The 13,426-nt window shown below is 43.7% G+C and overlaps 1 protein-coding gene across 1 annotated transcript in view; it reads right to left on the bottom strand.

Moving 5' to 3' along the window:
- Positions 1 to 4,552, bottom strand: part of CERS6 (ceramide synthase 6) — a 326,541-nt gene extending 321,989 nt beyond the window's left edge. Inside the window, exon 1 of the mRNA XM_004091962.3 lies at positions 4,180 to 4,552. Coding sequence (XP_004092010.1) covers positions 4,180 to 4,349 — 170 coding nt within the window. The 5' untranslated portion in view covers positions 4,350 to 4,552. The remainder of the gene's footprint in view (positions 1 to 4,179) is intronic.
- Positions 4,553 to 13,426: the final 8,874 nt, after the last annotated feature.

The following is a 13,426-nucleotide window of genomic DNA, read 5'->3' as shown; positions in this document are numbered from 1 at the left end:
AGCCTAGCATTTTGAGAGCCAATCTGGTAGGAATTAGCTTCTCATTCTTACCCAGTCATCACAAGAGGTGCCAGGCCTACTCTGGGTTCTACCTAAAAGAGGTCTAAGGAAACGGAACAATTGCTTTCTCTATAGAATCTTTGTTGGTTATTCTGAAATACTGTAGCTTTTTGGACCATAAATGATAACAGCTCAAATGATTCTTTTGACTCAAAACACAACTGAAAAATACAAGAAACGAAACCATTGACTACAATATTTCTGTGGAAAAAAAAATCTCTTGACCAGGTGCAGGGGCTCACACCTATAATCCCAGCACTTTGGGAGGCCGAAGTGGACGGGTCACTTGAGCCCAGGAGTTTGAGACAGGCCTGGGAAACATAGGGAGACCCCCATCTCTACAAAAAATTACAAAAAATTAGCTAGGCATGGTAGCATGCACCTGTGGTCCTAGCTACTCATGAGGCTGAGGTGAGAGGATTGCTTGAGCCCAGGAGATGGAGGTTGCAGTGAGCCATGATCATGCCACTGCACTCCAGCCTGGGTGATGGAGGGAAAACATGTCTCAAAAAAAAGAAAAGAAAAAAAAAGACATTCAGCCGCTTCAAAGTTTCATCAGATAATAATTAGTAATCTTCAAGCACAGACGATCCACAGGAATCAAAGAATCAAGAGGGTGAAAACAATAAGTTACAAAGGCCATTTGCCTCAACACATAAATGAGAAAATAAACAGAGATAAATTAGGAGGCTGCCCCAGTGTAAGTTTTGACTAGAATTTGAGTGTTCTGATTCCCGATCTATACTTTCTGCATCTCTCCTAAATCCATAGCATTAAAGTTAACATTTGTAACAATAACTCTAAGAATTTTTATTTCTAAAGAGATTCAGCACAATTTCCACAGTTATAAATACCATAGCAAAACACATTTTTGAAAAAGTGAAGTTGGAAGAAGCATTTATTATAGTTCCTGAGAATGGCTTACTTAATCTAAACAAGCATTGAATCAAGAAAATTCATCAAATAGATGACAATGCTATATTATTAATAAATAACATTTTGTTCTTTGTGATCAAGTTAACAACATAATATAATGGTATACAATTTTTATTCTAAGAGAAACACCCCAGTTGGGGGAAAAAAAAAAAACCCACATACTTTACTCTGTCAATCAATTGGTCGCGACAGTGGTCCTGCTCCTTACCCGGAGTTAAGTATGGTATAAAGGCTATGCTAAAAACCACCAAGCTTTGAGATCTTCACAGATTCAGCCAAAAGTCATTGACCTTAGGCTGCCCCATTTTTCACCAACCATGCTGGGCTTCCATATTGCTGTCCATATGCTGTCATAAAGTGACATGTTCTGGCTACCAAGGCCTCCACTGTCAACACCCCAACAGCCGGGATGAAAACAAAAAGGACTGTTTAACTGGGCAAAGCCCAATTCGGTCAATTCTTTGATGTTTCTCTTCGTAGAGAGAAATACCTAAGACTGAGAAGAAGGCATATTGCAAATGCACGATTTTAGCCTCAACAAGGACATTACTGACTTCACTTAATGTGAAATAAAGACTTGGATAATCGGGTATTTCTTAGGTATGGTCTCAGCTTTGAAATAAACGACAAAGCAGACAAGGAGAAGAATCTTGAGAGAATTATTCCTATTACAAAAGCATTTCATTCTACAAAGGGATTCACAACAGGCTTTTAAAACCATCGTATACATTATAGAATACTGCAAAAGAAAAGGATGTATATACAGTATGCTAGAAGGCTATTGAAAGTGAGTTGTAGCAGTGATGATATTGAATGGTTCTGTTTTATTGATTCAGGCCCTTGATGGATGCTACTGAGATGAAGGTCACAGGTTGGATCCCAGAATATGTCATTTAGGTTTGAGAAGAGGAGAAACATGCAGAACTTGTAACTCTAGATACACCTAAATTGTGGATTTTCAGAGAATTGAGAAGGTCTGAAGGGTTAAAGACAGAGCTATCATAGGAAGAAACAAAGTAGACAGTCTTCCAAAAGTCAGTAGCATTCTGTGACATATGTGCCATATTGGATTATTATTCTGAACATTAACCATAAATTTTCACTTTCCATACAGGCCATTAAATCTCTTCTACTTAGATCAATGGCCTGAAGGAAACTGACCAACTCACTTTATATCAATATGAGGACATTTGCTGTGACTGACAATTGAAAGCAGCTCACCCCTCTATGTAAAGTGTAAGTCGAGTCATGGGATTATGGAAAAAAAGAAAATAAAAAATGTTTAGAAAGAGGAAAAATGAACTTCCAGTTTTCAACTATTACATTAGTGTTTATCTTTTTAAAGGCAGAGACAATCTAAGTACAAAGCCATCTCCATTCTAACAAATTAATTTTTTTAAATACAGTGAACAGCCTGGAATCAGCGTAGAGAAGGATGTCAGGAAAATTCAGCTTTTTGTGCACAGATCATGCTTTTGTTCTCCAACACATAAGACTGCACATCTCTTTCAAATGCATTATCTATCTAAAAGTGAGCCCAGCCAGAATTTATCAGACACAATTTATCAGAATTCAGCAATTGTGTGTAGATCCCCTACTATGTGCCAACATAGAGCAACCTGCTACCCCGAGTCTGCTTGCTTTTGGAGAGACTGCAAAACTGTACAGAGTTCATATTTTCTGTAACCAAACATTTGCTCTAGAGGTAACTCTACACCTGCAAACACACCCACTTTTTCACAGCACTGCTGACTTTTTTGATCCTTTTTTATATAGGATCAATGACACATCTGTATTAGATTCCAATAATTTAAACACAGGTTTTTAAGTCTGTTGCTTTGTGCATGTCAATTTCTGCAGGCGAACAGCTGACTTCGTTTTCAAGCAACAATATTGTCCGGTGAAAAATATACCTTTCTGAAACAAAAGATAGTTTTTGTCCCCATGAAGCTTTGTTGCCTCTTCCAGCAGCAAATGACTCAAAAGACGCGTTCTGCCACCCTCAACAGTGGTTTTCAGGCAAAGAGGAATAGCAAATCAGGTACCAGCAAAAGCTTAAGAAACAAAACCAAGGTGAGTTGAAAGCAGGGAAGAAAGGCGGAGTGGAAGTGAGAAATGCAATCTAAACTCTACTTTGTGATCTAAGAAATTCAGCCTTTACTGATGAATTGGGCAGAGGAAGGGGAGGGTACAAGAAAGAGGAAGACAATATTTTCTGTTACGAAAAAACAAAAAGTGTGCTGCTGTCCCGGTTTTCTTTCAGTAGCACCCAGAGAATGCATGGCAGGCACAATCTAGTTTCGCGACGAAAACGGATTCCACGAGAATAACACAAGTTTGTATGTGACACAATGGAGATATCCAACCAAACCGAGGAACTATACAATTGCATGACAATTCCTCAAAATCTTAAGTGCCTTTGAGTACCAAAAAAGAAGTTTATGATTATTCATAGGACAGGGTTATCAGTTTAATATCACCATTTTGCAGGACGTGGACCCGTCCTGTCATATCCTCTTTTAAAGAAACCGCTAATAACCTGAAATGCTATTATCCCCTATTTGCCAGGACTGTGGGCCTGATAGTTTCACGGATAAAAACCAAACAGCGACCAGAAGCCAAGAAGTCCCTGGCGAATTCTTTTGAAGCACAACCCCTACAATCCGTGTGCCGGAGCATAAAGATTGAAGTGTGCGCGGTTCCTCCTCCCTCCGGGCCGCGCGTCCGGAACGTTCCTGGCTGTCAGGTGGGTGGCGCGGGCCCCGGCGGGAAGCCCTGCCTGGCAGCCTTGCGTGGCGCGCCGGCGGAGAAGGGCGAGCCCCGCGGAATGCGGCGGGTCCCAAGCCCGACCACCGCTCACCTTTGTTCGCCTGCCTCTGCGGGGAGGAGGAAAGAGCGGGGCCCAGGAGGAGGACAGGGGGCGACCCTAACGCTCCGCGGCTCCTCCCCGGCGCCCGGGAGGAAATCCGTGGCAAGCCAGACCCTTTCTGGCTCCCAGAAAGCCAGCGGGGCAGGAGGGTCAGCAACCCCTCCCCGAACACAAAGGTTGGGAGGCGTGAACGCGAGCGTTGGGGGAGCGGGGGCGTGCGCCAGAAAGCACGCGAGTGTGCGTGTGCGCGCGAGTGTGTGTGCGCGCGTGTGTGTGTGCAGGGGGAAGGGAGGAGGGGCTTCAGCCCTTCTTACCTCTCGAAGATGAGCCGCACCATGAAGATGCAGAAGGCCAGGGGAAAAGCGAGATAGAGGTCCTCAGCCTGCGGGAAGGTGGCCTCCTCCGTGTTCTTCAGGTCCGCCCAGGTGACATTGTGCGGGAGCCAAAACCTCTCGTTCCAGAACCAGGCTAAGATCCCTGCCATCTTGCTTTGTCCACTCCTGTCCTGCGGCACCCGCAGCCCGCCAAGCTCTCCACCGCGCAGGGCGCCCGGGGATGCGCGCCCGGCTGGCCCCGAGCCTGTGCCGCCGCCGCAGCTCCCGCCCGCCGCCGCCGCCGCCGCCGCCTCCTCCTCCGCGGCCGCTGCTCTCGAAGGCTCGCGGCGAGCCCCAGTTCTCTCCTCCCTCTGGCCGCGCTGGGGAAAGGGGCCGCCTCGCCCGTCACATGGCAGCTCGGGCCGCCCTCTCTGATTGGCTCGTCTTCGCGTCAAACAGCGAGGCACACACGCGGCCAACTCGCCCACGCCCGGAGGGCAGGGCGCAGTCGCTGCGCCCTGGGCGCAGGGGCACCGCTCCGGGGAGTGTCGCCCGCCCCTGCTCTCACCGCTCTTTCGCTTTGCGCTTAGGGCGACGACCTGAAGTCGACCCCCCAAATCCGCCCTAGCCCCCTGGCTGGCTCGCACATGCTCAGAACGCTGGCTCCTGCCCCGCTGGGGTTTCAGGGCTCTCAGTCCTCTTCCCGTGCGCCCGGAGGCGATGGGTCAGCAGGTAGGGGCTGCGGCCAAGCTTCAGAACCAGCCCTGCTCCGGGAGGACAGCAAAAGGGGGGAGGGGGAGGGGCAAAGAGCAAAGGAGGAAGTGGAAGGGAAAGGATCCTCCACTCCCGCGCTTAGAGAGGCAGGGTGAAAAATCAGGAACTGAGGCAGGATGGTTTGGCAAGAGCCTTCTGCCTCTGCCCCACGCCTGCCTTTCCCCAGTCTTTGACTTTCCGGCCTCTTATACTGCTGCTTCTCATCAAAGTAGCTCCCCCAGGGAACAAGCCCCCCTATATTGATTTATGAGGTGGTACAAAAAATTAGGCACTTAATTGCTATTTGATTATTAATTGCTACTTGATGACTATGATGATGATGATGATGATGATGATAGCAACTGCAGCGTTCTGTAAAACCACCCCTCTCAACTAACCTCTCTGAAAAGGCTGCTAGACCACATTTTGACCTCACAGATCATGAGAACCTCCACTGTGCTACTCGGCAGGCTCATTATTTCTGCCTTTTGAATCTGAAACCTTTAAGGCCTAACCCAGGCACCTTCCCTCCCGCAATGCATTTCCCCATGTGTGAATTCATTCCATGGCCCATGTATACATGGTTCTGGGGCATTTTTGTTCATTTTTCTCACATTCATTTTCTGTCTGGTGCTGCCAGTAGGCTATACTAAACCTTTACAATGGGCATATAACTGCACACACACACACAGAGAGAGAGAGAGAGTTTTTTTTACTCTTCCTTCCCCTCTTTCCATGCTATCTCTTGAAAGTGAAACTGAAGAATGGCCTATACTGGTGCTTCCAATTTCTCTCCCCTCATTTTCTTTTGAACTTCCATTTGGACATTTGCCTCCTCTGCTGCATTGAAACTACTCAAGGTCACCTGTGATCTTCATGCTGCTAAACACAAAGGTCAGTTCTTATCTTAGTTCAGGCTGCTTAGACTAGGTGGCTTAAACAGCAGAATTTATTCCTCACGGTTCTGGAGGCAGGGAAGTCCAAGATCAACGTGCAGGCAGATGCAGTGTCTGGCAAGGATCCTCTTCCTGGTTTGAAAACAGCTGTTTTCTTGTGTATCCTCACATGGCAGAGAGCACAGAAAGAGGAAGCACAGATTAGTGCCCTATCTTCTTATAAGGGCACTAATCCCATTCATGAAGGTTCTACCCTCATTAGCTAATTACATCCCAAAGACTCTGTCTCTGAATACCATCACATTGGGAACTAGGATTTCAGCATATGAATTTTGGGGGACACACACTTTCAGTTCATAGCAGTTCACAGCACCTCTGTCAGTAGCATTTGGCCCAGTTGTCAGGTCCTGTGTCTTGAAACATTCTTGACTTGGCTTCCAGAAACCTCATTCTTCTGGGTTTCTTCCTCCCTCATGGCCATTTCTTCTCAGTCTCATTCCTGGTTACTCCTCACTTTTCTAACCCCTAGAAGTTAGAGTGGCCTAGGAGTCAGTCTTTTTTCCTCTTCACTTTTCTATCTGAATGTATTCATTTGGTGATTTTATCCAGTCTTGTGGCTTTTAATGACATCTGTATGCCCTCCAATGTCATGCTAATAGCTCCCATATTTATATCTCTAGCCATGAACTTTTTCCTGACCTTCTGACTCTTAAATCCACTGTCAATTTAACACCACCACTTAGATGTCTAAAAGCTATCTCATGACCAAACTATTAATCTTCCCCTTAAAATCTCTTCTTCCTGTAGTCTTGGCTCAAGCCAAAAATGTGGAGTCATTTTTTCCCCTTCTCTCTTTCTCTCATATCTCCTTTCTAATCCATCCCAAATCCCGTCAGCACCATTTTAAAACCATAATCTCACCGTCTTTCACCACCTCCCCTGCTACCGTCTTGGTCCAAACAACCAATACTTCTAAATCCACATTACTCCAGTAACCTCCCAACTCCCAGTTTCACCCTTTGCCCCTCTACAGTCTATTCTCAGCCAGTGTGATCCCATGCAAATTTGTCAGATCACCCCTGGGGTGAAAACCCTGCTTCTTCCCCATTCCTTCCAAGTGAAAGCCAAATTATCCCAATGACCTGTGATATTTGGCTCCGTATTAACTATGACTTATTTACTCTTCTCTCTCCTTCACTCTCCTTGAGTCCGCACTGGCCACCCTGCCCTTACTGGGACATACCAGCTATGTCTTAGAGCCTTTGTGCTTGCTCTTCTCTGTCCCTGGAACTCTTTTCACACAAACATCCATGTTTGCTCTGTCCTGATGTCATTTTTCTTCCTGAAGCCTTTCGTGGCCACCCTAGTTAATCTACATCCCTCACTCCCCACCACCATTCCTCCTATCCTGCTTTGTTTTCCTCCAAGGCACTTACCACTGTCAACACAAGATATATTGTACCTGTATCTTCATCAGTCGCCCACACACTCATGCACTAAAATGTAAGCTTCAGAAAGTTAAAAGATTTGTATTTATTTTATCAACTGTTCTATTCCTAGCACTTAAAAAAAAAAAAAAAACTGCCCGGCACATAGTAGATACTCAATAAACCATTGAATAAATGAACCAACATTACTCCAATCCCAAAAAGCCTTCTCAAAGAGAAGAAAAAAATCTGAATAATTGTGTTAAATATTTATATATCCATGTTAGACTCGTGTGTAGAATAGTGTGAGCATAAAGAAGGAACTGGTCAATTCTGGGGTGAGGGAAGTGAGGTGTCATTGAAGTGAGTCTTCATTCAGGAGTAGAAGTCGCCATCGCCACTCCAGACCATGTGGCGAGCTTCTTACTAACACTGGAACATGCTTGGCACCAACTGCATTCTCATAGGCCATACACAGAGGTTTGTTAAGACCTCTCACCACCTCTGTGTTTGAAAGTCATGCCATGACATGTCAGAGCCTAGCCTTCTGGGCCAGCCAAACTTCCTCTGTGACTACCCCTGGTTTCTCATGTCACTCCTTCCTGTATGACCTGATAGTACCTTGCTTCCTACTCCATGGCTTCTGTGCTCTCCAGCAGCTCCTTCTGTGTCCCCAAGCATGTATAATACTGTTGGTGAGTTAATGCCCTGGGATCTGACTTTGATCATGGGCAATGAAGACAGTGAGTACATTTTTATTCCTTTCCTACCCACCCCTCGGACACACACAATGGCTTCAAACAGCCTCTCTGAAAATATCCCCTGACACAAACCCATCATTTTATTTCAAGATTGTGACCCCCTCAGTAACTCACCCCTGATACAAACTCATCATTTTATTTCAAGGTTGTGACCCACTCAGTAATTCACCCCCTTATATTTCCTCTCCTCCTTCTCATCTCACTCTCCTTTTCTCTCATTCCTGCTTCCCTGAAACTACACTTCCCTGGAACTTAGAAACTAAACTAATAGGAGAACAAAAGATAATGTGGCTCTCCCATTCATCAACTTTGAGAAGGTGGTGGGATTTCAGGAACATTTTGAAGGGTGAGTTTTGTTGGACAGTAAAAGGAGGATTTAGTACTTTCTGTGAATCTTCCGTAAGTTCCTTTGTTTCTAAGAGTGTGTTAATACCCTCCTGTGTGATTTGTGCATCAACAGTACCTGTCTTGCCCCTGTCACTGACTGTCATGAGGCTCACAGATAACATATGAGAAAGGGCTTGTAAACTATTCCTTTCTATACCCATGTACAGTTCAGCAAACACCTACTCCTCATCTGTCTAGTAGAACTCCTCCAGCCAATGCCCCTTCCTACCACTTTGCATCTAAACGTTTACCCCAGAAACATATTAGAGTAAAATATCATTCCAAATATGATCACATTTTATTGATCCAGGGATGGACAATTGGCCTAACATGGCAATAAAAGCCTTCCTCAGGTGTTGTGAGTCGGGTCAAGACAGTCTTTCTCTGGACGCTTAGATTCAAGCATTCCAACTCAGAAGCTGTTGGCCCCTTCCTTCATTACACAGCTAGAAAAAGCAGACGCTAGTCTACAACAAGAGAAAAGAAATAAAGCAGACCTGTAGAGTTAAGACCTGTAGAGTTAAAGGTAAGAGACACACAGGGAGTCTCTTTTTTTATTGGCATTGGCGCTCCAGGTTCCATTTAATACCTAGGGGCCGACTGCCTTCTCATCCTTAGGTTCTGTGAAACAGCCTCATATCTTGATAAATTCTTCTTTTGGGTTGAGTTGCTGCTATTTCAATTCGCAAAAGTCCCACTATCCAAGACATTACTCTAAGAGCACATGTCTTTTTTTTAAGAGATGGGGTCTCACTGTGTTGCCCAGGCTGGATTGCAGTCCCACTACTGATCAGCATGGGAGCTTTCACCTGATCAGTTTCCAGTCTGGGCCAGTTCACCCCTCCTTAGGCAACCTGGTAATCCCCTGCTCCCGGGAGGTCACCATATAGATTCTGAACTTAGTGCAGACATCCATTTGGCATAGCACACTATAGCCCAGAACTCCTGGGCTCAGGCAGTCCTCCTGCCTCAGCCTCCTTCCCAAATAGCTGGACCACAGGTGCATACCACTGTGCACAGCAAGAGTACATGTCTTTAACACTATTCTGAGCTCAGCTGAGGCCCTAGGGAAGTTAGTCACAGGAGGGGGATAGCACAGCATACCTCCCAAGAAAGCTACTTTGTAAATGTACAAGAAAGACTTCTAATTGGTGCCCCAGGAAACCAAAATACAATTTATGCATCAGACTAATATGTAGCCCAGTGAGAAAGTAAGTAGCTGGTCGGTAAATAGAAGGGACAAGGCAAGAGAAAAGGCGAGAAAAAAAAATGTGTTCAGGGGAAGTGACACCAGTTACACTGCATATTAGGAAAGCATGCTTTGTTTTCTGAATAGAAAACATCACCTAAGAATACACCCTGATTTCCAAGCAACTGGAAAATATCAACAAAGCTGAGCTTTATCTCTCATTCTCAGGTCCACACCCAGGTCTTAATTTGAGTTCACATTGTAAGCAATCTCCACTTTTTTTGTTTGTTTTGTTTTGTTTTGGGACAGAGTCTCGCTCTGTCACCCAGGCTGGAGTGCAGTGGCGCGATCTCAGCTTACTGCAACCTCCACCTCCCAGGTGGTTCTCCTGCCTCAGCCTCCTGAATAGCTGGGATTACAGGCATGTGCCACCAAGCCTGGCTAATTTTTGTATTTTTAGTAGAGACAGGGTTTCACCATGTTGGTCAGGCTGGTCTCAAACTCCTGACCTTGTGATCTGCCCGCCTCGGCCTCCCAAAGTGCTAGGATTACAGGCGTGAGCCACCGCGCCCAGCTGCAATCTCCACTTTTTAGATGCAGGAGATCAGCCAGAAGTTTAGATGAATTTCCACTATGGGTTGCATAACACAAATTTATATAGTACTTGTTCTACAAAAAGAACATAAAAGCTATTTGGGGAGCAGGATGTGCTCACATGAAAAGCTAGATAACAATACATGCCAACACCACTGAAGATGGCCCTCAACAGTATGTGACAAGTGTGCAAGTACTGCAGACAACAAGCGCTTCCTGCTCAAAGGAGGAAGGAGACATTCTGTTTTGAAGAGATCAAGGGAACTTCAAGGAAGACACAAAAATGGAATCAGACTTTAAAGAATAAGTAAGATTTGAAAAGGCATGATCAAAGGTAAAAAAGTGAGGAAGATTTGCTGAGGGACAATAAACAAAACATTGCTGGCACTCCAGATTACAAATGGTCTTTAGGACGAGGCAAAGGAATACTTCTGTTTATTTAGTGAGAACTGTATTTTATCTCTGATCATAGCAATAAGCATGATGCCTGGTACACAATACACACTCAACTATTGTAGGTTTTAAACATATATACAAATAAAAGTTATTTGTTGCTTAAAACACCAGGAAAGTACTAAAGGTAAGCACTCAGTTTAAACACACAATTCATTGATTTTAAAGGAACCTGGTTTTCACTGAGAATAATATGGAAATATTGCTAAATTTTATATGTACAGTTGTTTTTCATAAGTGTAAAACCTCCTTGCTGTGGTTGGCAAAACTGTCTTAAATCTACACTCATTTTTTGTGGTCCATGTACTAATCTCTTGAGTTTTCATTTATACAATATTGAGTGGGAGGTGGGGAGGACTAGTTTGGGCAAGAAAGAAGCAGGATTTAGCCCCACAATATGAAGATCACCGATAGCAGTGCAGAAAACACAGCCTCTCCTGCCATCTTAAGATAAGAAAATGAGTATTTAACTCACAGCATTGGAGTTAGGCTGAGTTAAGGTCTGTAACCCAGACGGGAATTGAGTACATGTTATTGCTGGAAGTTCTCCAGCAGGACTTGCTCCCTCCTATGCTCGCATTCTTTCAAACAACCATGTCAGATGTTGAAGATCTTTCTCCTCCCTCCTTTATCTTGACAGTTTCTACCTCTGGAAAATCTTTTCTAATACTGACAGCCATCAACTACTCTGGCATTTCTAACTAAACCAAATCACTGGCTAGATTTTCTGACTTCTCTCTAATAATCAAAATCTATTTAAATGTTAATGTTCCCCTTGCAACTTTCTTCAACCTACTAATGTTGTGTTAGAATCGCATTAAAATTTTAACCAGGCCAAATGTGTTGCAAGACTACGAAAGAAATGTGGGAAACAGCTAGGTTGATCTAACTGTGGGCTATCCAGTTAGAGATTAAATTCACCTAGTTATATATCTGTGACTTTATGCATATGTTCAACCACCTGCTAGACATAATCAGCAATGATGGCATTTTCTGCATATACATATAGGTAAATAGCATTTAGGGGGCAGGTGTCTTTTTCTGTTTTCTGCTGCTATAACATAATACCAAAGACTGGGTAATTTATCAAGAAAAGTTTATTTGGCTCATGGTTCTGGAAGCTAGGAAATCCAAGAGCGTGGCACTGGCATCTGGTGAGGGTCATCACATGGCAGAAGGAATCACATGACAAGCAAGCACACATGAAGACAGAGAGAGATGAATGGGGCTGAACTTACCTCTTTTTAAAATCAGGAATCCACTTTTGGCAATAACTAATCCACGCCCAAGATAACAGCATTAATCCAGTTGAGGGCAGAGCCCTCATGGCCTGTTCATCTCTTAAAGGTCCATCTCTTAATACTGCCACAATGGCAATCAAATTTCCAACACACAAACTTTTGGGGATACATTTAGATTTATGAGCCAGAATGCCTAAGTTCTACTTTCCTTTATGCAAAGGTTTTTATAATCAAAGAGAAACAGAAAAGCAATTATCTGGCCACTTTGTGGGAAGAGTAAATAACCTGAAATATTGCTTGAAATTATTGACTTTATATAGAAACAGAATTTCAGGACTGGAAGGGACCTTATATCCCAATGAGTACAATTCATCTTTTGTGATCATCTGAGCTATGACTAAACATCTCTGATGGCAAGAAGCTCACTACCTCACAGAATGACCCATTCTATTTTTCACACCTATGACTATGAGAAAATATGTTAATAAAGACATGATCTTGCAAAGCCCATCAAAATCATCTTAGTTTTCACACTTATAAAATAGGAATAGTATTTTTGGGTTGGATAGGCGGATCTAGAATTCAATGACAGGATTCACGTCTAGTATCATCACCTTGAACAAATCACAGCACTACGTATTTAACTAATCACTTCTACATGAAGATGTTAGGAATGTCTCTGAGTTATACTCCATGTCACCCAGGGATTCCTTGCCTCTGAACAACAACAACAATAAAGTCTAACTTGCCTGCAGAATTATCAACCATTTGCCTAGTGAGTTCAGAAGAATTTTGTGCTATTTTTGGTTAGTTATACTTGAATTTTTATTTATTTATTTATTTTTTTGAGACAGAGTCTCACTCTGTTGCCCAGGCTGGAGTGCAGTGGTGGAATCTCGGCTCAGTGCAAACTCTGCCTCCCAGGTTCAAGCAGTTCTCCTGCCTCAGCCTCCCAAGTAGTTGGGGTTACAGGTGACTGCCACCATGCCCAGCTAATTTTTGCATTGTTAGTAGAGATGGGGTTTCACCATGTTGACCAGGCTGGTCTCAAATTCCAGACCTCAGGTAATATGCCTGCCTTGGCCTCCCAAAGTGCTGGAATTACAGGTGTGAGCCACTGCTCCCAGTCTTGAAAAATTTTTTAACAGATAGGCATCATAGAAATCATTAATCAGCAGTGTTGATTCAGAGAAAAATGGAAACTTCTGAAGTTTAAAGTCTAAGATCTTCATGAATTCTACAGAACATGAATGACCTTATAGCACATAGTTTTCTGTATAGAATAAAAAATGTAAAGACAAATAGAGAATAGAAAGGTCATGTCATATGTAGAAGCTGGGTAGTTTTCTAGGTGCACTCATTTGCTGAATTACTTTATGCCAAACAGTAGCTTTAGAGGACAGGCAATTCATATTCATTCCACAGCAAGGTTAGAAGTTACCATAAGTCATAGACCTATTGAGTTGCTTGGGAAGGATTATAACTGTAACTATCAAATCCTTGGAAGCCAAGAATGTGCCATGTTATTTAAAAGTAGGGATTGCAA

The sequence above is a fragment of the Nomascus leucogenys genome, chromosome 22a (genome assembly GCF_006542625.1).
Source record: "Nomascus leucogenys isolate Asia chromosome 22a, Asia_NLE_v1, whole genome shotgun sequence".
NCBI classification, from domain to species: domain Eukaryota; kingdom Metazoa; phylum Chordata; class Mammalia; order Primates; family Hylobatidae; genus Nomascus; species Nomascus leucogenys.
The sequence above is the reverse complement of the archived record's forward strand: the minus strand, read 5'-3'. Positions and strand labels throughout refer to the sequence as shown.